The 25,467-nt window shown below is 39.3% G+C and overlaps 2 protein-coding genes across 2 annotated transcripts; both read left to right on the top strand.

Moving 5' to 3' along the window:
• The first annotated feature begins 300 nt into the window (after positions 1-300).
• LOC135074805 (dynein axonemal assembly factor 5) lies at positions 301-10,019 on the top strand. The gene is made up of 12 exons (XM_063969185.1): positions 301-989; positions 1,062-1,245; positions 1,507-1,724; positions 2,165-2,322; positions 2,671-2,874; positions 3,250-3,400; positions 6,476-6,640; positions 7,413-7,604; positions 8,098-8,255; positions 9,051-9,270; positions 9,566-9,754; positions 9,874-10,019. Exons 1-12 carry the CDS (start codon positions 353-355, stop codon positions 10,017-10,019), a joined length of 2,622 nt encoding a protein of 873 aa, XP_063825255.1. The 5' UTR covers positions 301-352.
• A 517-nt stretch (positions 10,020-10,536) lies between these two features.
• LOC135074402 (poly(A)-specific ribonuclease PARN-like) lies at positions 10,537-19,973 on the top strand. The gene is made up of 11 exons (XM_063968680.1): positions 10,537-10,688; positions 10,772-11,122; positions 11,204-11,336; positions 11,583-11,738; positions 12,105-12,237; positions 13,006-13,127; positions 13,802-13,920; positions 14,928-15,167; positions 15,435-15,521; positions 17,950-18,098; positions 18,317-19,973. The coding sequence occupies exons 1-11, from the start codon at positions 10,670-10,672 to the stop codon at positions 18,470-18,472; spliced, it is 1,665 nt and encodes a 554-aa protein (XP_063824750.1). The 5' UTR covers positions 10,537-10,669; the 3' UTR covers positions 18,473-19,973.
• Positions 19,974-25,467: the final 5,494 nt, after the last annotated feature.

Below are 25,467 nucleotides of genomic sequence, written 5' to 3'. Positions count from 1 at the left end.
TACTTGGCGAGCTGTGATTGGTGCACGTTGGCGGATTTTGACAATTACTTTCAAGTGTTGCAATAAAACAAAAATCAAAATGAAGATAAGGCTGATATCAAACTTACGTTTTTCTGCGACTGTAGCTATTTAGCGCAGACATAGTAATGTTGTTTAATCTGTGATCACTTTGGCAGGTATTGTCACATTGACAGTTGTCATGACAACCAAATTTTGTTTTTAATGAATATTGAATTCGCCGAACTGCGTTGTTTTGTCAATAATCCATTTTCCAGATATTTCTCATTGCCGGCCGCCGTAGTGGCCAAAGAAAATTCAATTGGTTGAGGATTATTGTTTCCTTTGAGCAAACATGTCTGGATCTAAACCTAGACTCCAAGATTTCCCTAAAATTGCGTTGGAGCAATATATCACGGCTCTTCAAAGCGAGTCGAAAATGGCCCGAAAACAAGCCTTATTGAACGTCAACAAAGAAATATTTGAAGAGCCAGCGAACCAAGATTGTGATCTCACAGTTGTGTTCCCTGAAGTGTACTCTTACGTGCTGAAAAGCTTCTCTGATGTATCGGAGGCGTGTCGTGAGGCTTCTGCATTGATCATTTCCAATTTCATTGATCGCTTGCCGCTCAATGACTACTATTTGACTTATATTTTGCCTGTGATTGTCCGGCGCATTGGCTGCCCTGAAATAGTGGAGGAATCAGAAGAACTACGCTTAGTTCTCATTCAATTAGTACGCAAAATTGTAGAGAAATACAAAGTTACTCATTTGTTAAGTCCATTTATTAACGATTTCACCAGTATTTTGACCAAGACCAGTGCAGATCCATTCCCCAAGGTGAAGCTGGAGGCCTGTGATTGTATAATCCTGTTGACGCAGGTCCTTCAAAGAGATTTTCATTTCCAATGTGAAAGCTATGTTAAGCCTGTGTTGTCAAATTTTGCTCATCAGCATTTCAGGGTTAGGGTTGCAGCTATTAAGGCTATTGGTAAGCATAAAAAAAAATAACTAAATTATTTATTAACTTTGCAAACATTTTATATATTATTTTTATTTTCAGGAGCAATAGTTTTAGCAGGAAACGGGAAGTGTTTTGAATTGTCCATTACTCCAATGGCAGAGAAGCTGTTTGATGAGAACTCACAGGTCCGCCTTCAGGTTACCCTGGAGGTCGGCAACTGGATGCTGAATTACAGAGACAGATATTCCTTCTGGCATCGTATGATACCACTCTTGCTTACAAGGTGAAAATGTATAACTCAATTATCCATATGACTAGAAATAGTAACTTATTCACTGATTATAAATTAGTTATGATAAACTTACTATAATCTTTCAAACACTTTCTGCCATGGAAATTGGTGTTCCATTAAAAATGATGATGGTACAGTTGAAATATGGAACACCCCAGTACTTTAAAAAAATGTTTTCCTTCACCTTTTGCCTGGTTTTCAAAGCAGCATAGTTACAAAATGTAACATTTGTATTCTACCTTCTATCAACAGTCTCAGTGACGTCATAGCAGACATAAGAGAGACAGCCACGAAGCTCTGGACGGACATCGGACTGCAGTACATGGAAGAGAATGAAGAGGACTTGAAAAAGAAAGCAGACTTCCTGAAAGACGTCCCGACGCACTACCCCGACGTGAAGCGCCCGAATATGGGATGCAGGGTCCTGGTGCAGACCAATATAGGGAAGATCGTACCTGCTATTTGGCGAGGTATTTCATGCAATAGGTATTTTTGAATAATTCGGTAACATGCTCATCAATTTGCCTATTTAAAGTTATTCTACTACTCCATTTACGATTGTGCTCTAGCTCCTCTAAGCTTAAATACGTATCCATAACTGAAATACGTTTGTAGTTATATTAACGTTACATGGGCGTATCCCTCAGGTGTCCCTATCTCCTGTGGAAATTTTAGGCCCATGCCTCTGTCTACATTGGTACCTTATGTTTCGTGTAGAATCATAGAATGTATCTGATTAATTTCGTTGCGGGTCCAATGACAGTTTAACTTTCCCCCGGGACAAACTTGAACTTCATTAGTTGGGTTTTTGGGGCGGTCAAGCTGTAGATGCTGGCTACACAGGAGTTGCAGTGGTGGGAACGAGAGGTGGGAATAGTCCCGTATGTTCACACACAAAAATCGCTTCCAGAGATGGACGGCTGGCAATCTGACGCCAGGCTGCGGGTCTCGCAGCTCTTATGCTGGCTCATCCTGTGCGCCGAGGAGGGCTCCACGCAGCACGCCAACACCATCGTCAGGACTCTGCACCGCGGCGCTAGCGATGACGATCCCAGGATCACCTTGGAGGTACCTACGAATATCCAAAGTTTTAAGGTTTAGAAAGCATATTCTTTAGTCGACGTACAAGCGTTTTATCAGTAAATCCTCCTTCCCTTAGTTTTTTTATCGTAACTCACAGGTCTTTTTTGCCTACCTCCACCTAAACTCTGGTTGGCAGCTTAACTTGTTTACCAGAACTTCTATTGCAGGTTGGAAGATGTAATGACTCGTATATGCCATACAAACGCAAAAATACTGGGTTCGTGCACGGTTCAACCCGTCTTGAGATGAGCGTCCCAACTTAGGAATGGGAAAAGAGTAAAAAACCAGATTCTTAACATAACAATCAGCTTTTTATTCTGTATTCTTCTTTAGATCAAACGAGCATCCGAGTTGTTCGGCTACTTCATAACGCCCGAGACCTGGTGGCCGTTGCTAGAAGCAGAGGTAGACTCGTGGGGCGCGCTGTTCGTCATCGCCAACATCATAAGGGGCTCGCAAGCTGAGCATATCAAAGGGAAAGTCATGAAGGAGCTCTGTAAGGAACTGGTGGACCCTGATAGGTGCAGGGTTAGAAAGGTAAGGCACTTCTTCTCCCATACGTATACTATACTATCTTTGCATTGGGTCAAGTTTAATCCATCATTCATCATCATTATTAGAGTTTAGTTCAAACGATGCGCTCGTTATCCTGGTGGGGTGTACAAAACCCGGAATCATTTTCATTGAAAAAAAAATGAGAAAGTTCAAGTACAAAGATAGACCGTGAGCTTATAAAACAGCAGTAAGACTTGCTTTCAGTGACGGTTCTTAAACTGAGCTTCATTAGTCCACCTTAGTCTAGTCGGGCACAGGATCCTTCATCTTTCTGACCGCTTCCAGTGGCGAGCTGGCAACAGCTAACCAAATAAAGGAGGAATCCTTTTTGATCTGGTCTTATTGTTTGATTTTCAGCCCAAGTACCAAACGAACCTCCTCCGCGTGGCGGAAGCTCTCATGGACTTATGCAAGGAGGAGTGCCTGCCGGTCGCCGAGGACCTCTTCGTCATCAGCTTCACCGTCTACGCGATGCCTGTGGACGACCAGATACAGATCATGGCTTTGTGTGAGTTGACGTTGAAATAAAAAAAAAAACCGACTCCAAAAAACCTACACTAAAAAGTAGAAAAATAATTACTAATTTCCTACTTATTTATTAGGACGAATTAATATTTATGTAGGTATACCATGATTGATACTTTTGGAGTCGGTGCCAAGATTATGAAACATGTAAAGTTTGCCTGCACCGACTCCAAAAGTATCAATCATGGTCATCATCATCATCATCATTTCAGCCATAGGACGTCCACTGCTGAACATAGGCCTCCCCCAATGCTTTCCATGTTGATCGATTGGTAGCGGCCTGCGTCCAGCGCTTCCCTGCCACCCTTACGATGTCGTCGGTCCACCTTGTAGGTGGACGTCCCACGCTGCGTTTTCCGGTGCGCGGCCTCCATTCCAGAACCTTTCTGCCCCATCGGCCGTCAGTTCTGCGTACTATGTGCCCTGCCCATTGCCACTTCAGCTTGCTAATCCGTCGGGCTATGTCAGCGACTTTGGTTCGTTTACGGATCTCCTCATTTCTGATTCGATCTCGCAAAGAAACACCAAGCATAGCCCTCTCCATAGCACGCTGTGCAACTTTGAGCTTCTGTATAAGGCCTATAGTGAGAGGCCACGTTTCCGAGCCATAAGGCACCGGGTGATGACGGAATAACATCGGAGCTTCTGAATGCGGGTGGAACACCGATACTGAAAGTCCTTCAGAGACTCTTTAACTCCGTCCTACTCCAGGGAACTACGCCAGAGGCATGGAACAGAAGCGTGGTGGTGCTCTTCTTCAAGAAGGTGATAAGACCTTGCTGAAGAATTACAGACCCATCTCGCTTCTGAGTCATGTCTACAAACTGTTTTCGAGAGTCATCACGAACCGTCTCGCGCGTAGGTTCGATGACTTCCAGCCTCCCGAACAAGCCGGATTCCGAAAAGGTTATAGTACCATAGACCACATCCATACGCTGCGGCAGGTTATACAGAAGACTGAGGAGTATAACTTGCCACTATGCTTGGCGTTCGTGGACTATGAGAAGGCCTTCGATTCGATTGAGACTTGGGCAGTATTACAATCTCTCCAGCGGTGCCGTATTGACTATCGGTATATCGAGGTGCTGAAGTGCTTGTACAAAAACGCCACCATGTCGGTCCGAGTACAGGAGCAGAGCACGAGGGCGATTCCACTGCAGCGAGGCGTTAGGCAGGGAGATGTTATATCTCCGAAACTGTTCACCGCTGCATTGGAAGACGCTTTCAAACTCCTGGAATGGAAAGGATTCGGCATAAACATTAATGGCGAGTACATCACTCACCTTCGGTTTGCCGACGATATTGTGGTCATGGCAGAATCGTTGGAAGATCTTGGCACAATGCTCGAAGACCTTAATCGAGTTTCCCAACAGGTAGGCCTGAGGATGAACATGGACAAAACGAAGCTTATGTCGAATGTCCATGTTACGCCCTACCCAGTTTCAGTTGGGAGCTCAATTCTCGAGATTGTCGACAAGTATGTCAATCATGGTATACCTACATAAATATTAATTCGTCCTAATAAATAAGTAGGAAATTAGTAATTATTTTTCTACTTTTTAGTGTAGGTTTTTTGGAGTCGGTTTTATTTTTTTTTATAAAATTTTACTTATTTCTTGCTTTTTAGTTAACTAATTATTACCTTGATGTTACCACTGAAGGTAGGCAGTACATTGACACCATATTCTTCATGTCTAGTGTAAATAATATTCCATACAAAATACAGGTTACCAGAAACGTAAAAGACCTTAAACCGTCAGCCCACCTTAAAAACATGAAAGAATACAACTGTTGGTCTATTTGTACTTATAATATTTAAAGAATTATCCTCCAACTCCTAAGCATTAAGGAGTTGTACCTACCATGACCAATTCATCATGATGAGATGATGAATATCTGATGTAAGCACTTGAATAACTTTAGAAACTATACTTATCTATAAAATTAAAAGAATTATCCTCCAACTCCTAAGCATTAAGGAGTTTTACCTTCTATCATCAGCTCATCAATATGAGATGATGATTTCCAGGAGCAAATACTTAAATAACTTAAGAAAAAGTCTGAAAAACGATATACGTGCCTATAAAATTTGAGGGTTGCCCTCGATTTCCCTAGGATCCCATCATCAGATCCTGACTTGGTGACAATGGGACCACCTCAGAAGTGTACCCTATCGAACAAAAAAAGAATTTTGAAAATCGGTCCACAATTGACGGAGTAATCGGTGAACATACATAGAAAAAAAAATACATACAGTCGAACATATAACCTCCTCCTTTTTTGAAGTCGGTTAAAAATACAGAGCTAAGCTTGAATTGTGGTAACTAGATTAAACGTATTTTCGATCTCTCGAATCCGACACGGTGCTATTGGCGCCTTTACATGGGGTTTCCAATTTTCCTGTCAACATGTAGACTTCGCGCCTTAGATAAGTCTGGTCTGTTCCTCACAGAACTAAACAGTTTATTGTAATTATTGTTGTTGTTTTAATGAGGATTCCGTGAAATTCTTGCAAAGCCTACTTTGATACTATCCTAATAGACCATCATCGCTCTTCCCATGGATGACGTAAGAGTTTCCTCTTACGTCATCCATGGGAAGAGAAGGGAAAATCAGGCCTCCCCACAGTCCTTACCTAGGGTGGGGAGTGTAGACTAATTCTCCCTTTCGCCTTTGGGAAATTAGAAACGGTCGTCCTTTTGTAGTGGAGATCAAATACTGATGATTATGTGCGGTTTCCAGCCAACCTCGACAAGCTACGCGCCATAGAGAAGTGCGGGCGGTCTCTCACGGGATTGTACTCGCTTCACGTGCGCCACGTGCTTACTGCCATCACTAGTGACGCGCTGACCTGGAGCCTGAATTAAAGACGTTGTCCTCATGATGATGATGATTTCCAGCCAACCTCGACAAGCTACGCGCCATAGAGAAGTGCGGGCTGTCTCTCACGGGATTGTACTCGCTTCACGTGCGCCGCGTGCTCGCTGCCATCACTAGTGACGCGCTGACCTGAAGCCTGAATTAAAGACTTTGTCCTCATGATGATGATGATTTCCAGCTAACCTCGACAAGCTACGCGCCATAGAGAAGTGCGGGCTGTCTCTCACGGGATTGTACTCGCTTCACGTGCGCCGCGTGCTCGCTGCCATTACTAGTGACGCGCTGACCTGGAGTCTTCTCACGCCGGATCGATGTCTGCTGGAGTGCGTACTCATGCATGCCGGTAAGTCATTTCAAAGTCTATTTGTTAGTCCGTGAGACCGCTGCAAAATTGCCTATGTTATCAGTCTGACGATATCGCACTAAAAACATAAGGCCGAATTTAGAATTCAGAATCGAAAGATTATCGCTCCTAAAATTGGCCAGAAGCCGGAGAAAATGTATGTGACATCAATACTTGGTATGGGGCTGTCGTGTCCTAAGTCCTAATAGACAAAGCCCCCAAATAAAATAAATATAAAAAATCAAGCATCATTTTATTTTCATGCGTTTGCTGTTTTGACGCGCACATAAATCCCAGTTTAAAAAAAAATCTTCAAGCTTGGTAATCCTCTTCTTCTTCTTCTTTTTTGATGATGTTGGCAATGAACGTCGAGGTCGACTTGATTTGTGCCATTTTCAAGTTTATAGGTGATACGAGTTACAAAATGAGATCAAGTAATGATATAATGAAGGATGATAGATGATACCCCTTCCCACCCTTTGAGTCTCAGTAAAGTTGTGGTGCTTTACTGAGACCTCCTATGGACAACTTGAGAGAACCAGAAGAATCACGATGCACTGTTTTGTTTCACTCGCCCACACTCATGCACGTTCACGAACACTTAATGGTTAATAATCCACCATTATTACACATTAATAGTCGCCCAAACACAAATTTGAGGCAATAAAACAAAACCGCTAACATGACGCTTCAGATTCCCGCCAAGAAGTCCTTGGTAATCCTCAATTCGTCCCGAATATTTTTTCTAATAGCAACACTCGTTTTACCTCAGGATCTGCCATGGGCGATCAGCTGCATCTCATCGCGCCTCTCCTCAAAGAGTGCCTGGCGACCCCCAAAGTGGACCCAGAGGTGAAGCTGAAGATTTTCACAGTGCTGTCCACTGTACTCCTGAAAAGGCAGGCCAACTTCTGCAAGTGCGAGACTGATAAGCTGGAGGCTTTCCTCAAGATTGTTATAGAAGGTATACTTGAATTTCTCATAACACTTTGATTTTTTGGGTTTTGGGGTTTTATTTAATTGACATTATCGCGTAAGACCGAAACTCCTTATGCGCAGTGTAACTGACTGGGATAATCCAGTTTGTATCTTAGATGACTTTTTTGATCAGTCTTACAAGTGTGACATTGTTATTTGCACTGACTACAATTATGATGCACACATTTATCTGTGCCATCTCCATGCTAAAGCTAATATTAATAGATTCTATATTAATATTTGCTTTAGCATGGAGATGGCCAGTGGGTTTCGTGGGACTCTCCCTGCCAAAAGGGGTGGGTCTACCTACTAAAACCCGATTTTCAATGAAACGGATCCGTGAGCTATTGTCCTAAACTGGCTCAAATCTGCACCTGCTCAACGCAGGGTAACTTTTGTAGCTTACAGTCCTTACTCATGTACAGACTAGTGATACCGTTGCTCTAATAAATTAAACGTTGATATCTATCCATGTTTAGAGGTGATAATGCCGAACCTGGTGTGGTCTGCGGGACGCACCGCCGAGGCTATCCGCAGCGCCGCCGTGGCTTGCCTCTGCTCTGCCTTGCAAGATGCCCCGCAGGACGACTGCAAGCTTGTACGAGACAAAGGGGGCGACGGGGATAACAATGAGAAGGTGAGACATTAAGGGGGGAAACGGGGATAACAATGAGACGGTGACACACTTGGCACATATGTGTCTGAGGACAAACGATGAAGCTTAGCAGAGAGAGTCACGACTGAGGCCATCCGCAGCGCCGCCGTGGCTTGCCTCTGCTCTGCCTTGCAAGATGCCCCGCAGGACGACTGCAAGCTTGTACGAGACAAAGGGGGCGACGGGGATAACAATGAGAAGGTGAGACATAAGGGGGGAGACGGGGATAACAATGAGACGGTGACACACTTGGCACATATGTGTCTGAGGACAAACGATGAAGCTTTGCAGAGAGAGTCACGACTGAAGCCATCTGCAGCGCTGCCGTGGCGTGCCTTTGCTCTGCCTTACAAGATGCCCCGCAGGACGACTGCAAGCTTGTACGGGACAAAGGGGGCGACGGGGATTACAATGAGAAGGTGAGACACTTGACATATCCCACTCGAAAGATGTTCTCTAGGAAGTTCTGAGATAAGCTGAGTTGGCAGTGAGTCGCAAGGAGACTGCATGCTCACGTGAGACAGAGAGGATAACAATGAGAAGGTGAGTGAGGACATTCATGCTATCAAGCTCCTGACAAGGATGAAGATTTTTCATAAGTTTTGGAACAGCAGTATGAAAACAGTCGCTTGACCTTGAGGCATCCTACCTTTGCCCCTCTGGGTAGTACGCCCTTGATTGCAAGCGTTGCTCAGTATAGAGCAAAAAAAAAACTTATTTACAGGACCCAAGACATAATTATATTCTGTAGAAGTTTTTCATACACATGAATCAGAGGTGTTACATTTTTTTTTATTATTCCAGGAAGTGAATCTGTTCCCGACTAAAGAATCTTTGGAGCCATTTATGGAGAAAATAGTTCCTTTGCTAGTGGGGCTGGCGGACGACAACTCTACGCTGACCAGACAGCACACGCTTAGGGCGATCTGCTACCTGGCCACTTTAGCCAAGCAGCGCGGCTGTTTCACCGTGGAGATTCTGCACAAGCTGTACTTTGGTAAGCAACACTGGATTTTATATCTATAGACATTCCAAGAGCTTTACTTAAAATATCTATCTTGATATCGGTTCAACTTTATCCAGGCTATTTTTCCACAGCTGAGGTAGTTATCATAAAATAGGTTTTAATTTTTATGGGTTGGGACACCTCTATTTTTTTCTAATGGCAAAATGGCAATACCACCCGTTGCCACAGATCATAAATTCCCAGAGAGAGAGCGTTCTGGTCCGATTCATGCTGTAACAGTTTTACCAAAATCTTGATAAAAGATGAAACACTTTTTTATTTCCAGTGGTGCTCAAACGCCTTGACGACAGCAGCGATAAGGTCCGCTCGTACGCCGTCCAGACGCTATGCACTCTCTTCAAGAGCCGACCGGAGTATAACAACGTGACCTACGGCGCCCATATCGACGCTCTCTACAGCGCTATGTTGATTCACTTGGATGACACGGACGAAGGATTCAGAAAGGAGATGTTGGGTAAGACAATATTGAACAAGCTAGCATGTATAGATAAGAATTGAACCTGTCTATCTAGTCCAATATTTATAGTATTGGCATAAATTATAATTTTGATATTTCTATTTTGTTTCTTTCAGATGCACTTTTGTCACTCTGCGATCTAGACCCCGAGATGATCTTGAAGAAGGTGAAAGCGAATATTCACCTTTACAGGAATAAAACTGCTTACGAACGTCTTTCTAGTCAAGCTGAGAAACTAGTAATTAATGTAATGAATTATTGACAAGGTTGTGCCTTTATGTTGAGTGGTTTTAAGTTTATTGCTAGTAGATAATAAATATATTTTTATGTCCTAATTTTGTGGTTTTACTTATTTAAAAACAACAAAATATAACTCATTATAAACTGCCGCCGGAAGACGAAAAAAAGCAAGAAGAAAGAGAGAAAAGAATGACTCCATGAAACCACCACAGTTTTGCAAAATCTGTATTTCATGCTGTCCCGCTAAGTAATGTTGCCAGGATTGTCAGTACTCAGTACAATTTGTACTCCTGTAACATTTATTTTGTGGAAAGTTTCAGACAACTTGAAATAATTATTTGTCTTTAATTGATAAATAGTGATCCTAATCAGAAAGGTTGACAGGAAATCACCATTGGCGGTCGTAGTTTAGTTAAAGTTAAGATTTTATAAAAAAAATCACTTGCTGTCATTTGGCTCAAAAGCCCGGAGCCCAGAGCCGTAAAGTACAATATATAAAAAATCCTACTGGCCTGCTGTCATTAGTGTCATTTATGACAGCTGTGGAAACGATACGGATGGTGTGGTTTCGCTTGTGATGTGATTTTTATTATTTTTCATCAATTTTATTGCTTATATTCCATTATTAATGACTGTAATCTGACTATTTTGTTAATATTTATCGTCACAAATATGGAAGTGACTCGTAAAAGTATGTGTCGGTACCCACAAATTGAAAAATATTGTTGTTCACCAATGCGGATAGTTTTCGTTTATGAAATCCTTTCTTTTCAGATTTTAAAGAGGTTTTGCCTCTCGTACAGGATTCAATTAATAAAGCTGACTTCCTGGTGATAGATGCAGAGTTCACCGGCCTTATAAACGGCCGAGATGTGTCTATGTTTGATTCTCCATCCGAGTATTATTCCCGGCTGTTGAAGGGGTCTAGTGAGTTTTTGCTGATCCAGTATGGGCTGTGCGCGTTCTATTGGGACAAAGAAAACCGGCATTACATGAACGATGCGTATAACTTCTACTTATTTCCCCGCGGGAGGCCAGGACCTGAGAAAATGTTTATGTGCCAGAGTTCCAGCTTAGATTTCTTGGCATCACAAGGATTTGACTTTAACAAGCTTATAAAAGAAGGTTTGTTGATAATACGTTTGAATTTGGTGAAAAACATTAAGGTTTGTATAAAAATAATCATCATATTCTTCTTGGTTTTAGGTATTTCCTATATGACAGAGCCAACAGAGACTAGACTGCGTGAGCTGTTGACTGAAAGACAAAAGAACTATTCAAATGATAAGGATACTATTACAATACCTGAAGAAAATAAACCACAAATAGAAGATGTATGGTAAATATCATCTTTCCAGTATAATTCTAGTATTATACCTACTTGACTTTACTGCAATTTATATTAAACAGTTGTGTATATCCTCATAAATTGGCACTCAAGTCAACATTTGATTTATCTTACATAAAGGCTCCTTAAGAGCCAAACTATTTTTTTAGTCTTTTATTTTTATTCTTGAAATATTTGTCAATTTGTATGCACAATTTAATAGTCCATATGAATAAAGGTGACTTTTTTAATTTTAAGCAATCGTGTTCGTAAGTTCCTCGATGACGAAGTCTCAGATGAACTGGAAGTAGACCGCTGCAATGCCTTCATCCGACGGCTGCTATTCCAAGAACTGGGGACACGTTTCAAAGGCGAAGCCGCTGTGGAAACCAAGGTTTTAGAGAATAAAAACAGGTAAACCTCAGGGTTATTAGTTTACGAATAAAGTTTTTTGAATAATCTTTTTTAATAATGCACCTTAAGGATACAGCATGATGGTGAGTTTGAAAGTGACCTTTTTATATTTAAAAAGCTTCTTACTTGGTGGAAAACATATTGTATTTATTAGATTTATGAAACAGACAAAATAATATCATTATGTGTTTCATGGATTTTCATTTGATTTGATTTGATGTAGGGCTTAAAACATAGTTGTTCTTAATTACATACCTTCTGAAAGGAATTATATTTAGCCATAAAAGACTGGAATATACATTATCAAACTTTTTAGTATATTTTGCTGTTTACTAAAGAAAATCCCTTTTACATGTATTATTTTAGAGTCCTTAAAGTGGTACGCCTCAAAGAAGGCGACGACTCGAAGAGTCGGGACACACAGAAGAAAGAAAGGGAGTGGGAGGACTTTGAAGCTGCCGTTGGGTTCTCTAAAGTGGCGCGGATGATCAGTCAGTCTGTAAGTAACACCCTCTAAGTAACTAGAGCAATAGACATCCTTACTGTACTGTAATTAAGATATCTATTGTGGAGAATGAGAACCCACTCGTAAAAGTGCTTTTTAAAAACCTACTTGCCAAAATAAAATGAGTTTTGTTAGTTACAAAAGCATATTTAGCTTAGCATGAGGCTGAGGGGTTAATGGGACTATTAGTAATTTGTTCAATTCAAATTACTAATATTGTTTTGTACAAAAAAATGTCGCCCAGGAGCAAGTGACCACCAAGTGATGTTTTAAAATTATGTATTCATGAAAATGTATTGAGAAAAAACTTTAAAAGTAAATCTATATATATAAAAGAAAGTCGTGTTAGTTACTCCACTTATAACTCAAGAACGGCTGAACCGATTTAGCTGAAAATTGTCAGGGAGGTAGTTTAGAGCCAGGAGAAGGACATAGGATAGTTTTTATCCCGTTCGAAATTAAAAAAAAAAGTCTGCTTATTTATTGCCATTAAGGCGGAACAAAGTTCGCCGGGTCAGCTAGTCTTTCTATAAAAACCTTTTTTTGTATAAAATTGGTAAATCTATATCAATAAAATAAAAATAAAAGGGGGTCTAAATATTTATTTTTAAAACTGGTACTTAGGCCACTGCCATTTTTATTATTATTCATTCAGCCATTTTTTCCAAGAAAACACTGTTTTTTTATAATGTGGTAACTTAGAGACATGGCATTGTAATAAGAATCCACTGTGTTTTCATACTAACATTGTTTATATTGCAGGAAAAGCTGGTGATAGGCCACAACATGCTGTTGGACGTGCTGCACACACTCAACCACTTCTTCCAGCCGCTGCCTGACGACTATGACTCGTTCAAGGAGTTCACGCACTGCATGTTTCCAAGGTAAGAGTAAAATATATGCACATTCCCTTGAAAAAATATCACTTAATGAGGGCTATCGTTTTTATACTTAACAGTTGGCACCCCTGGCGATTGACAGGACCTTACTCTACAGTGGCGCCATCTTGTTGAGTGCAAATGCGATAGTCCTCCTACCACTTTAGCGCTCACAAGTTGGTGCCACTGTCTTCGCGACTAGCAAGTGACAGGACCTTACTCTACAGTGGCGCTAACTGGTGAGCGCTAAAACGATAGCCCTCGTGTTCTATTTCATTTTGACGTAATTTCATTCATGAAAAAATTACTGTATTTTTTATTATAAAAAAAATCTTCAAACTTCAAACTGCGCGCGAGGTCTCAGTGGATTGAATTGAAAATTGTACCATTTTGTCAATTCTATGCCTTGAGCCTTGAGTTTGTTTCAAAAGCTTGTTTGAGTAGTTTTTAATTTTTTTTTAGCATTTAGAGTCCCAGAACTTAAATTTTATGTTACTTGGAAAAAATCATAGCCTAAGGTGGGAATCGAACCCACTTCCTTTCGCTTTCCGAGCTACAGCTGCTCTAGTGCTCTCTTGTTTGAGTATCAAGAAAATATTTTATCACAAGTCACTGAATTTAGGCAAGCTGCTTGAAAAGAAAAAAGAAATAGTAGGTATTTAATTTATTATTTGTTCCAGCTTGCTAGACACGAAGTACATGTCGAGCCTGCCGCCCTTCAAGGACAGGGTGAATTCCAGCGTGCTGCAGCACCTTTTCACCACCCTGGCCGAAGAGCCCTTCTCGATGCCCGTGACAGGTAATATTAATTTAGTTTTTCAAGATTAACTTTACTTGACACAAAAAAATACAAAAATCTGAACATAATACAGACAGCAAAAACTTTAGAGCCAAATAGGTGCCTGCTCGCTCAGTATAAATCGAGCTAACGCGAGCCTTGACACTAATTTTTAGCTTGAAAAAATTTAATAGTTACATACGATGAAAGACTAAAAACAATGGAGGAACGCCATGCCCAAGCAAAGTTGTAGTATTAACATTATTATTATTCTCTGGCACTTTTTCGACAAAAGGTTTGATTTTGTATTCTTTAAATTCAGCTGGACTTTAAATAGCAACATAAATGTATAAGTAGGATGTGATGCCGTCTCCGTCAGTTAGATGGCGGTGTACGTATTTAACTCGCGGTGACATTTCAATTTTTCAGAAATGCTTTATAACGCAGTACAAGACATGGGAGACGTTAAACCTGTATTATTGCTTACAATTTTTGCAAGTGATCGCATTGGCTTGCGCCAGTGATCACATTATTTTTTAGATTTTGAAATGTCGCGACTAACGTTATGGATATCTTACTTTGGAAATATTGGGATGGTGGTTTAGTCATTTTTTTGTTCCAAAATACCACCTACTACAAGTTACAACGACATAAGATGTCACAATGTTTATCACATTCCTTTTCTCCCCAACTAGTCTAGCCAGCACGGGGAGTTAGATCTTTGTTTCTTTTGCGTTGGTTATAAATATATGTAGAGGATCGTCTTTCTGTACTGGAGACTAAAGCATTGTCACATTGGATGCAGCCTGCGATCAGGTCAAATGAACACGTAACCCGCACCTGTCAGTTTGCGTTCTTTGCCCGCACTTTCAGATCGCATCAATACAAAATGTAAAGAGACAGACAATGTTGTTTAAACATGATACGCGCTACGTTCGCTTTGACCTGACCGCAAACCGAGAACGTATCCAGTGTGGCAAATTATTAAGTGACATAATGAAGATGATGACATTCCTTTAAAACTTTAGAGTCAAAAGATGGCCGCGGCTACTGTCGCTCGGAAGACAAGAACCACGAGGCTGGTTACGACGCCTACGTCACGGGTCTCTGCTTCCTCTCGATGTACTCGCATCTCTGCAAGATGAGGGGCGAGGACTCCGGCCGCGTATTGCCTAACTGTCCTGTGCTGAAGCCGTTCCTTAACAAGCTGTTCTTGGCCAAGACTGCGCACCAGGACTCACCCTACATGAACTTCAATGGAGATGACCGTGAGTACTCCTGTTAATAAATCCTAGCCTTATAGGTACTTGGACCTCTGTAAGATGAGGGGCGAAGACTCTAGCCGCGTACTACCCAACTGTCCTGTGCTGAAGCCGTTCCTTAACAAGCTGTTCTTAGCGAAGACCGCGCACCAAGACTCGCCCTACATGAACTTCAATGGCGACGACCGTGAGTACTCCTGATGGTCTAAATCTTTTTACAACAAAATTAATTTTTCACTTGCTACTTTTTTAATAATTGATTTCCTTTCCCAGCATCACCTTCGAGAGACCACGTGTTCCACCTGACCTTCCCCAGGGAGTGGCTCAGGACTGACATCAATCAGCTGTTTAGCCCTTTCGGTGAGTTATTTGTATTTTATATTTCAAAATCTTTATTGCTCCATGTTGGTATACAAAGGTTACTTAATAAACATAGACCCGTAACATTTATGTGATTACACTGCCACTCAAACAGTTGCAAACAATAGAAAATAATTTCATAAAAAGAAATAAGACTTAATATACAGGGTGTTAGGTAAATGGGTATATGAGCAGACACTAGCCCATGTTAACATGGTCATATAAATGGTATGGTGAAGTCAGAAAATTGATATCTTCATTTTAATTATTTTAATTTTCATACAAATCGGATTTTATAAAATTTATTTTGTTTGAAAATTAAAAAAATCAGAATGATGATATCAAATTTCTGACTTCACCATACCATTTATATGACCATGTTAACATGGTCTAGTGTCGGCTCATATACCCATTTACCTAACACCCTGTATAGAAAGAATAGAAAGTACTTACCTAAGTTTGTGTAGAAAACGCCTGATCTGCTCGCACAGTTGCTCGGGCGTGCCGTGGAATACACAATCATTTTGCACTGAATTAACTGTATTGATAACTGTATGCCGGCGCGCGCGGTATTTTCGGTTTATTTCTTAAAAATAATTACACTCACTTTATCACACAAAAAATATTACATTAAGCAAAAAAAACGTAAAAAAAAACGACAACTTTCCAGTCCACTTAGACGTCCGTTCGCTTCGACAGTCCATAGCGGAATGACTACGCTGCTACGATGTGCTCTCCCCTCCAAGCCACGACGTCATTTGGTGGGGCACTTGTAGAACGAGATCGTAGCACTGCAGTCATATTAAATACTTTTTAAATATATTTACATTATTTAAGGGATATAATTTTTCAGTATGTAGGTAATATTTTATTATTATAGTTTAATTCACTTCGTCCTTAGTTTTTTTTCACTACATGTAAATTACCTACCAAAAATAAAAATATGGATATACATAAAAAAATTAAAACTATGTAGTTCATCCGCTGGAAGCGGGGCGGGGCTCAAGCTACCTTATTATTATCTGGGGGCACGGCAGTGCCCCCGCCAAGTCGAGCGCGAAGCAAACACTGTCGTACCATCCTTTACTGGAACCATTTCGCCGCATTTTCAGGCCCCTATTTGAGAACCTCTGGATAAGACCAGAACGCAGAAATTTTCGTCATCTAGTAAGCTATAATCACATACTTAAAATCCAAAATTTCAAGTCTGTAGGTCATTTAGTTCCGAAGTTAAGCGAAAGCAAAGTTTCGCATTTACGACACTCACTCACTCACTGATGATCATCAAAATAGAACTAGTACTTCCCATAAACTCAGAGAGCTGAAATTTGGTACAGAGTTAGGGTTTAATGGCCACATAAAGGGAAAACTATAAAAACTAGGAAAATCGAAGATCTGGAGTAACACCACATTCATAATCAATACTACTCCGGCACCGTGGTGTTCGCCTGTATCGCTCACCGCTAGATGGCGCTAGCACTGGCAAGCGGTGTCCAGATTTTTTTCCTTTCTAGAGCCCCCCGTCGATTAAGTTGAATGTTGTGTAATTTGCATTTCGTTGATTTCGTTTATTATATTGTAAGGTTCGCTAAGGTTATGATATTAAAACAATTCTGATTCGTTGTCCATTTTAAAGGTCGTTGAGTTTATTTGTGTTTAATAGATATCGTAAAAAAATGTCGATAAAACGACGACGTTAAATAATTTTGCCACTTTCTACAAAAAGAAGTGAAATCCCACCAAAAACATTCTATAAAAAACTAGCCAAGTCTCGATGGAGCTGCTTGTTTATCTCTAAAAAGTAATGAAATCTAGACAAAGTCGTGCCAAGTCTATGGTTCCTTACTGCGATTTCTTTATTATTATACAGGGTGTTTGGTAAATGGGTATATGAGCCGACACTAGCCCATGTTAACATGGGCATATAAATGGTATGGTGAAGTCAGAAAATTGATGTCTTCATTTTAATTATTTTAATTTTCATACAAATCGGATTTTTAAAATTTATTTTGTATGAAAATTTAAAAAAATAAAATGATGATATCAAATTTCTGACTTCACCATACCATTTATATGCCCATGTTAACATGGGCTAGTGTCCGCTCATATACCCATTTACCAAACACCCTGTAGTTAATGTTGTGTGACTTGGCCGTTGAAGGGTGACAAAACCAGGTGCTCCATGACACCATTGCACCAATCTGTCGCCAGAACCGCTACCCATTGACGATGGAAAACTTGGCACGACTTTGTCTAGATTTCATTACTTTTTAGAGATAAACAAGCAGCTCCATCGAGACTTGGCTAGTTTTTTATAGAATGTTTTTGGTGGGATTTTATTTACCTGAAGTAATGATAATTTTTAATAAAATAAAAAAAAATCAATTAAAATACTTGCAGTGAGTTTAATTCCTCCTCCGCTCCACAGGACCAGTCACAGTTCAGTTCATAGACGACACGACGGCCATCATCGCGCTGTCGCGGCGCGACCAGGCGCGTGACGTCATGCGTGCGCTCGCGCACCACTCGCGCACTAAGCTGGTGCCCTTCGTCCGGTACAAGCACGCGCTAGCCAAGGTAAATTATGCTTTATGACTTGGCTACAAGGTTTATGTTACATGTATTCCAGCGTGATCTAGTTTTGATCAGATAAAAATAAAATAAAAAATATTCTGTTACATTATGATAAAAAAAATCTAAAGTTGCCATGATTGATTTTTAATTTTTTACCTGATCTTATCTATTATACCGAATTATCTCTTTTATTTTTATTAACAATACTTCTTTGTTCACAGTTCCACGATCATCGGCATCCATCGCCAGTGAAGCAAGTGTGCGTATTTCTACTTTTATTTGGTGTTGTCTGTTACGCGTGGTTCTTGCACTGGAAACACGTATTGTACCCGCGTATACACGCATATTTGTGTCACTGGAGCGGTGATTGTTATTAGACATGAGCGCCTTGTAGTTATCAATATCGAGGATTTATGTTGCCACCGGGTGGCTCTACAATCACGAGGTTTTTTACAAAATAATTTTAGGTATATCGTTAGTAATTTGACTGATCGCTTTACGCAAAAACGTAGCGTTTTTAACTTTTTTTTGCATTCCAAAACGAAATTCCAAAAAAGCAGTAGTCCATACTTACCAATCGTCATTGACAGCACATGTCAATGATACGGTTACGAGTCGGTTCGTCGAAATTAAAAATGACTCGAATATTATTATTACTAAACTGTAAAGGCAGTCGTCAAGTAGTTTGAATTGAGTTGAGTTTGACCATAAATGAATATTGAATTTATTTAAGGTGCAGCCAAACCAACGCGAATACACGTTAAGTCAGATCTCCATCGCTGCACGCCGGCTGATCGCTTGTGATCGCGTTGGTTTGACTGAACCTTTGAAGATAGGGATACATAATAATATGTGACAAATTGTCTATAAGTATGGGTATGGAAGCGATGACGAAAATTCATCGGATCAATCGATGTTACATTGTCTACAGCACTGGTTGGTGAATTTCTTTTCTCCTCATTAACGTTAGGCAGGGGGGTAGGGTGTCTTATGTTAGGAGCCTTATGAGGTTAGAGGGTATTTTTCCAGTAAATTTCTTTATCTGCTTGATATTATTATGTGTATTTGTGTTGTGTGTTGCATTCGAATAGTTTGGATCTCTTTTAATGATTCGATTTAGTTTGTAAGTTTCAAATTCCTTTGAAATGTTATGTGGTGATTATTTGAATTAGGAGGAGTAGGTATTTGTCATTTGTTTAATTTTATATCTTTTTTGTGAAGCAGGCTTCCTAAGTAGAAATATTGCATGGTTACATACATTTCGACGTCGATGTTTGAAAAGTATTGACTGTCATTACCAATTGGGTATTTTACATTGGTATTTTGCGTTTTTACGTAATATAAGAATTCCTAGATATTAAGTGAACTTTTGGATATTTTTTTATTTTAGTAATAAAAATATTATGAATATTTGTGAAGGCTTTGGACAACCGTGATATTATTCCGTTTTAATGTGATATTTATATTTAAAAAGACTTTATTGTAAACGTGTTGGTAAATTAAAATATTCTTATAAAAATGGAGGCTCAAATACTTATTCAAACATAAAGTTAAAATTATTTGAATTTAAATTAAATATTGAAAAATATTTTATTGGAGATGTTCATAAATTTTCTCGTTATATTGAAATCTCAGGCTTGAGAGCCAATTTTTCGTGTTTTAATTGTTATTTTTAGTAACAGTCATGTGTAGTAGTGATACATAAAGTGTCCTAATACAATTTAAATGATATTAGCTGTAGGTTTTTTTTTACTTTTAGAATATTTTTACTTTTTTCAACAGGTTGACTCTAACAATAAGGTATTAAATAAGATCTCATTGTGTTTTCCCCTTTTTGATTTCCATTTTATGGCACTAAAATAAACAATGTTTTGGCTGTATATTTGTTTTATTTCACATCTTGTTGTTGGAGTCATATTGTTGAAATTAATTTACAAGAATGCAAACTTGTAAGTTTGTATTCTGTAAACATTTTCATTTATCGCTCCAACTTTTTTTCATTCTTTTTTTATAATTTTCAATATTATTTTCATAAATAGTAATTTATGTTTTTTTTATAAATTGTGTGTGGCAGTTGAAATAGAGCAGGACTTACAGGTATAATAATTTTATTTAGTTTATTAGAGCTCAAAATCGAGAGTTGATTTTCTGTCAGTTCAATCAAGTAGTCAGTCTCTGGGACTGTTTACCCCAGAACCTACGGATCGAGAGTCCTATGCACAGACCTTGGTTTACTTAAGGGTCATTTTAGCTGGCCGCATCGTACTTCATTATTATTTCTGGTACTGCCGATGCATTTGCATCGAGTCCGCACTAGTGTTACGGTAAATAGCTCATTACCCAAATAATTCCATGGCCGCCCAACGTTTCAATGGGTCTAGTTTTAGCGAGCGCTTCCATTGTACGCTGCGATTTTGCGGATCGTGAGAAGATAGCTGTAGGGTAGCCATGGTTTAGAAAGGATTAGGATCCCGTGACAGCTATCAAAAATTATGGCCCGTTAATATTATTCTATGTAGCACTTACGATACTATCAAGGCTAGAAATAAAGCATCACATCATCAGTAGCGCTGCGTCCATCACTTTGATAGATATTTAATGCTTCAAGTTCACACAAAATTTGATTCCTTATCACCTAAATGGGATTGCTCGCCCCTCCTCTATTGCTCGCACCACGTTATTTCGGTCACTTGAGTATTTTTTGACAGATTAGTTTTTGGTTCTTTTAATGGCCACCCTATTCGGAAGCCTGGACAATGGCGCGTGGCTGACCTCTTGTGCGCCACTTCCGCCATCTTACATTTTAATGCTTTTGTGTGTCTTTGACAATCAAAATCTTTACTTAGTATCTGTCCCCTAAGACCAAGTTTTGTCTGAGACTAATAATTTTTGGTTTAGAAATTGCAGAGTGACGTCTCATTCTGAAGTCCTGAGTAGTACATCCAACGTTTTCTTTGTAATCATCAGTCTGGATATATGAATTTTGGGCAAATTTGCTAATCAGCATCATGGTAGGATTGTTTTCTGATTGTTCGTTAATAGTTAGTAAGGTAATTTGATACCATCATGTAGTTCAAAATAAAAATAGAAATCTCGTTTCTCTTTCAATACGCCTACCTAACTACTAACCATTGGCCGTTGGCACGTTTAACTGGCTTACTCATAAGCGGTTTTGCATTAGTTTCCAAGTCTTACCATAAATCATATCCACCCTACTCGGTAGCCTGGACAATGGCGCGTGGCGATACCGGCGACCCCGCGACCTCGCGTGCCGCTTCCGCCATCTTGCATTTTAATGCGCCCGCGCCGCGCGCATTTGCATGCCGAAGACAAGTGAGATGATATTTTATTCTCATTTACCTTTGTGGAGCTTTTAATGCTCTCTTGTTATGGTTAGCTTTTAAATGTGTTTAGAGATTATGAATTAGTAAACGGTACCGTTGGTTGAACCCATTCTCTGGGGCATGTAATTCGCGAGATGGGTACAGATTACGCCTCGAAGGTATTCCGTTTAGGTTTAATGTTAACACACGCTGTATTTTTGCCGTTTACTCCAGAACTGTTGTTACACGTGTCCATGGAAAATAATGTTGTCTTTGATTTATGTTATCTTTGCTTGTGGCAAGTTTATAGAAGAACTTTGACCCAGTGTCCTTAAATCGTTTCTTGTAATTTTACACGAATGAATCCGATCCGTCCAATCCGTATTTGATTCCGTTGGAGCTAATCGATTCTGTTCTAAATAGAAAACTATGTTAGTACCTATACAGGGTGTTAGGTAAATGGGTATATGAGCCGACACTAGCCCCAGGGCCGCGCCGCCCCTGTGTGCGATGTGTGCGGCGCACACAGGCGCCAAGACAATAGGGGCGCCGCGCCGCTACTGCCACCAATTTTTTTTTAAATGGAGTATCGATAAGTAAGTAGGTACAGTATGCGCAACATAAGCCTTGTACACAACAAAACAAATATTATGCTTATTAAACAAGTCTCTCAATATTTATATGTTTATTATGATTCAAGTGTATGGTTTCATTTTTACGCTTAGGCTTAGATTAATAAAACCTAAGCGCATAGGGTTTTAGTTTACATTACTTACGAGCTCAACGTAAAACGCCGCCGTTTCTTTTGAACCTCAAATAAAGTATAGTTATTTTGAACCGTAGAGGCGCCGAGTTTGTAATACAAAATTTTTATGACTATGAGTGAGTTTATGAACGCAACCCGATGCGATGCGTGCGAGTTGCGACACAAGCGGGATGGGGTCCCGGGGATTCCCCGCCCACGGGGATTTTAACGAAAGAGATAGCCAAGTCAAAACCACAGTATACAGGGTGTTTGGCGGAAGGTTAGACAAACTTCGTGGGTGTATAGGTAAGGTCATTTTAAGAATACAAGTTCGCCCATTTTACCCTAAGTGACCTACTTTTTTATTAATTGATGTTTTTGTTTATATTTATTTTTTTCCAAAATATGACCTAAAACCTGTTTCAATGTTTTTTCTTGCATGTTTTCAACCGCATTTTTTATTTGATATTAATATCGAATATGTCTTTAGTCAAATAAAATAAATTTCAGATCCAGATAATGATTGAATTAGATAAGTAACCCAGATAATGATTGAATTGATTGCAATCAAATTAGATAAGTATTTGCCTACGCAAAACAATGTAATTTTTCCATACAAAAAATCAAAATAATAATAATTAATATCCCGTAGCTGATCTTAAATTTTCCAGCTTTTAAGCTAAGGTAGAAAAAGGACAAACTATAAATAATAAAAGACTATTAAACACACAGCAAAAACATAAAAGTAATAAAATAAAAGAAAAAAGTGTGATAAAAGGGCGCCCGCTCAGTTTTAATCGGGACACCATGTTAGGATGTCCCGATTAAAACTTTAATTATTTTTTTTAAATAGAATTCCAAGTTGAATTTTTTATCGTGGTTTGTACTTTTGTTAAACTTTGGCGGCTCGTAACTAGCTATCCAATCATTATCTGGATCTGAAATGTATTTTACTTGACTAAAGACATGTTCGATATTAAAATAATAAAAGCGATTGAAAACACGCGAGAAAAAAAAGCAGTTTTTAGGTCAAATTTCGGAAAAAATTAAATGAAAACAAAAATATCAATTAAAAAAATTACCACTTAGGGTCAAATGGGCGAACTTGTATTCTTAAAATGACCTTACCTATACACTATACACCCACGAAGTTTGGCTAAAGTTTGTCCGCCAAACCCTGTATTATAATTTAAGTATGATTAAAATATTCTTGCAAATGTTAGACTTGCTGTTTTTTTAAACATAGCATAGGTAGGTACATAATAGTCATATTAGTATTATTATGATTAAAAAAAAGTCAGCTTCTTTGTTATTAATATTTAAGTATACAATTCATTGTATTAAGTATGTAAAAATTTAGTTCGAGTTTTCCTTTTCGTAGTAATTGGCAAGTAGAACGAACGGGATTTACCTATTTAGTATCCTAATTCCTAAGTGGTTTCCAGTTATAATACACTTATGATAATATTATCTAAGTACTGTAAAACTGGAGAACATTTATTTTAGTCAAAATTAACAATTAAAATATTCGTTAAAAATTAAAATTCGTTTTTTTATGACGATTCATTAGAAAAGAGGCGCTTCATAGGTTCCGCACACAGGCGCTGGCGGCGGTCGGCGCGGCCCTGACTAGCCCATGTTAACATGGGCATATAAATGGTATGGTGAAGTTAGAAAATTGATATCTTCATTTTAATTATTTTAATTTTCATACAAATCGGATTTTATAAAATTTATTTTGTATGAAATTAAAAAAATTAAAATGATGATATCAAAATTCTGACTTCACCACACTATTTATATGCGTATGTTAACATGGGCTAGTGTCGGCTCATATACCCATTTACCTAACACCCTGTATAGTTTTAATTGGAGCGCAGTATAGAAATATATCAAAATGAAAGCTTCGATTTATTAGCAATACACGGCACGAGTCAATTCGTTATGCGGCTAGATATTGGATCCCAAACGCATTTTGTATTGAATGCATCAATGGCCCGGTATTAGGGTTATTCTGAATGTCACTGCGCGGCATGCCCACAGCCCACGGCTGGGCAAGCAATTTGCATGTGCGATCCGCGCCCGATTCGCCCACGCGGCCGTGTTCTTTGACGCGGCATTGCCCATTTCTAAAGGTCCCCTATAAAAGCAATAGCGAACTATTCGACATTCCGTGCGGGTAGACGTACGCCGCGTTGTATTGCAATGTCAAAATTGTAGGTTCCTGGACTTATTAAGCAAGACAGACTTTCTTGGATATCGATATTTTGCGAAATAAGCTAAAGAAAAATGTGCTTCCTGTTCAATTTTATTCTATCTGTAGGAAATATGTAATTCCTATGTTGCGTTAAGAAAAAAAAATGTTAATACATCTTTTGGCTCACGGCTATGCTCATTTAGAATTCTGTTCGTCACTGAAAGCAGCTTTTGGAATTACGCGTAACGTGAAATAATTTTTAGAAACATCGTTCTACATCGATTTTTTCCCGTTCTATGCCTTTTAAGCGATAAGTACTACTATTTTATCTTTCTAAAGTATTATTTCAAAACTAGGAAGATGGCTCGCATCCTCCGAATAAACCTAGCGAAATATTTCAACTGGATTTAAATTATCTCAAGATCTATTCCGGAATGCACACAATCGCCTTGCACAAGCTTTTATTGGCCACCCTTTATTTTTAAACAGTTCCGCGTCAACCCAATTTGCATTTGCCTAAGGTCAAACGACAATCGCGCGTCGTCTCCCTCATTAGTCTCTCACCATACCTTGTTCCAAATGTCTCCTGTATTTCACGAATATCAGAAACTCCCTTATTGCGTTGTAGTAAGGTTGGTTTTTGCGGGGTTGGATTAGAAAGCTCGTGGCACCTGCAGGCCTCGTATCTGGTATAAACATGCGCGCGCGCCGAAGACAAGCGACAAGCGCAGCTCGCGCCTCGGGTTCGTGGTAGTCATATATTGTGATTTAACGGTTCGGGGAGTTCACTATAATTTTGAACCAGTCACCGTCAGAAACTTCCAGCATGATGTATGAATTTCTTTGAGAAATAGAAATATCATTTTTTATAAACTGAAGTAAATTGGCGTAGACAATCTAACTCTATAAGCTTTACTTTGATCATGCCTATTAGAAATGAGTTTATCATAGAATAATTAATTACCATTAATCTTCAGCTCCCTGATAAGCGAAAATATCTATAAGCATGCATCGCATGCCCCTGAATCGAACCAAACTTCTTTAATTAGATGCTAATTAGTAGAGATGGGTTATACTAGGTAAATTTGATACTAGGTGCACCTATTC

This window comes from Ostrinia nubilalis, chromosome 9 (genome assembly GCF_963855985.1).
Source record: "Ostrinia nubilalis chromosome 9, ilOstNubi1.1, whole genome shotgun sequence".
Classification (NCBI taxonomy): domain Eukaryota; kingdom Metazoa; phylum Arthropoda; class Insecta; order Lepidoptera; family Crambidae; genus Ostrinia; species Ostrinia nubilalis.
Note: the sequence above shows the minus strand (reverse complement) of the source record. Positions and strands in the feature narration are given on the sequence as shown.

What these genes read in the sequence shown, in the direction of transcription:
- LOC135074805 (XM_063969185.1), top strand. Translation starts at nt 353, where the DNA reads ATGTCTGGATCTAAACCTAGACTCCAAGATTTCCCTAAAATTGCGTTG. An exon ending in ATAGGTGCAGGGTTAGAAAG is followed by an intron (nt 2,875 to 3,249) that starts GTAAGGCACTTC and finishes TTTGATTTTCAG; the next exon opens with CCCAAGTACCAAACGAACCT. An exon ending in ATTCAGAAAGGAGATGTTGG is followed by an intron (nt 9,755 to 9,873) that starts GTAAGACAATAT and finishes TGTTTCTTTCAG; the next exon opens with ATGCACTTTTGTCACTCTGC.
- LOC135074402 (XM_063968680.1), top strand. An exon ending in CGCGGATGATCAGTCAGTCT is followed by an intron (nt 12,238 to 13,005) that starts GTAAGTAACACC and finishes TTTATATTGCAG; the next exon opens with GAAAAGCTGGTGATAGGCCA. An exon ending in TCAGCTGTTTAGCCCTTTCG is followed by an intron (nt 15,522 to 17,949) that starts GTGAGTTATTTG and finishes TCCGCTCCACAG; the next exon opens with GACCAGTCACAGTTCAGTTC.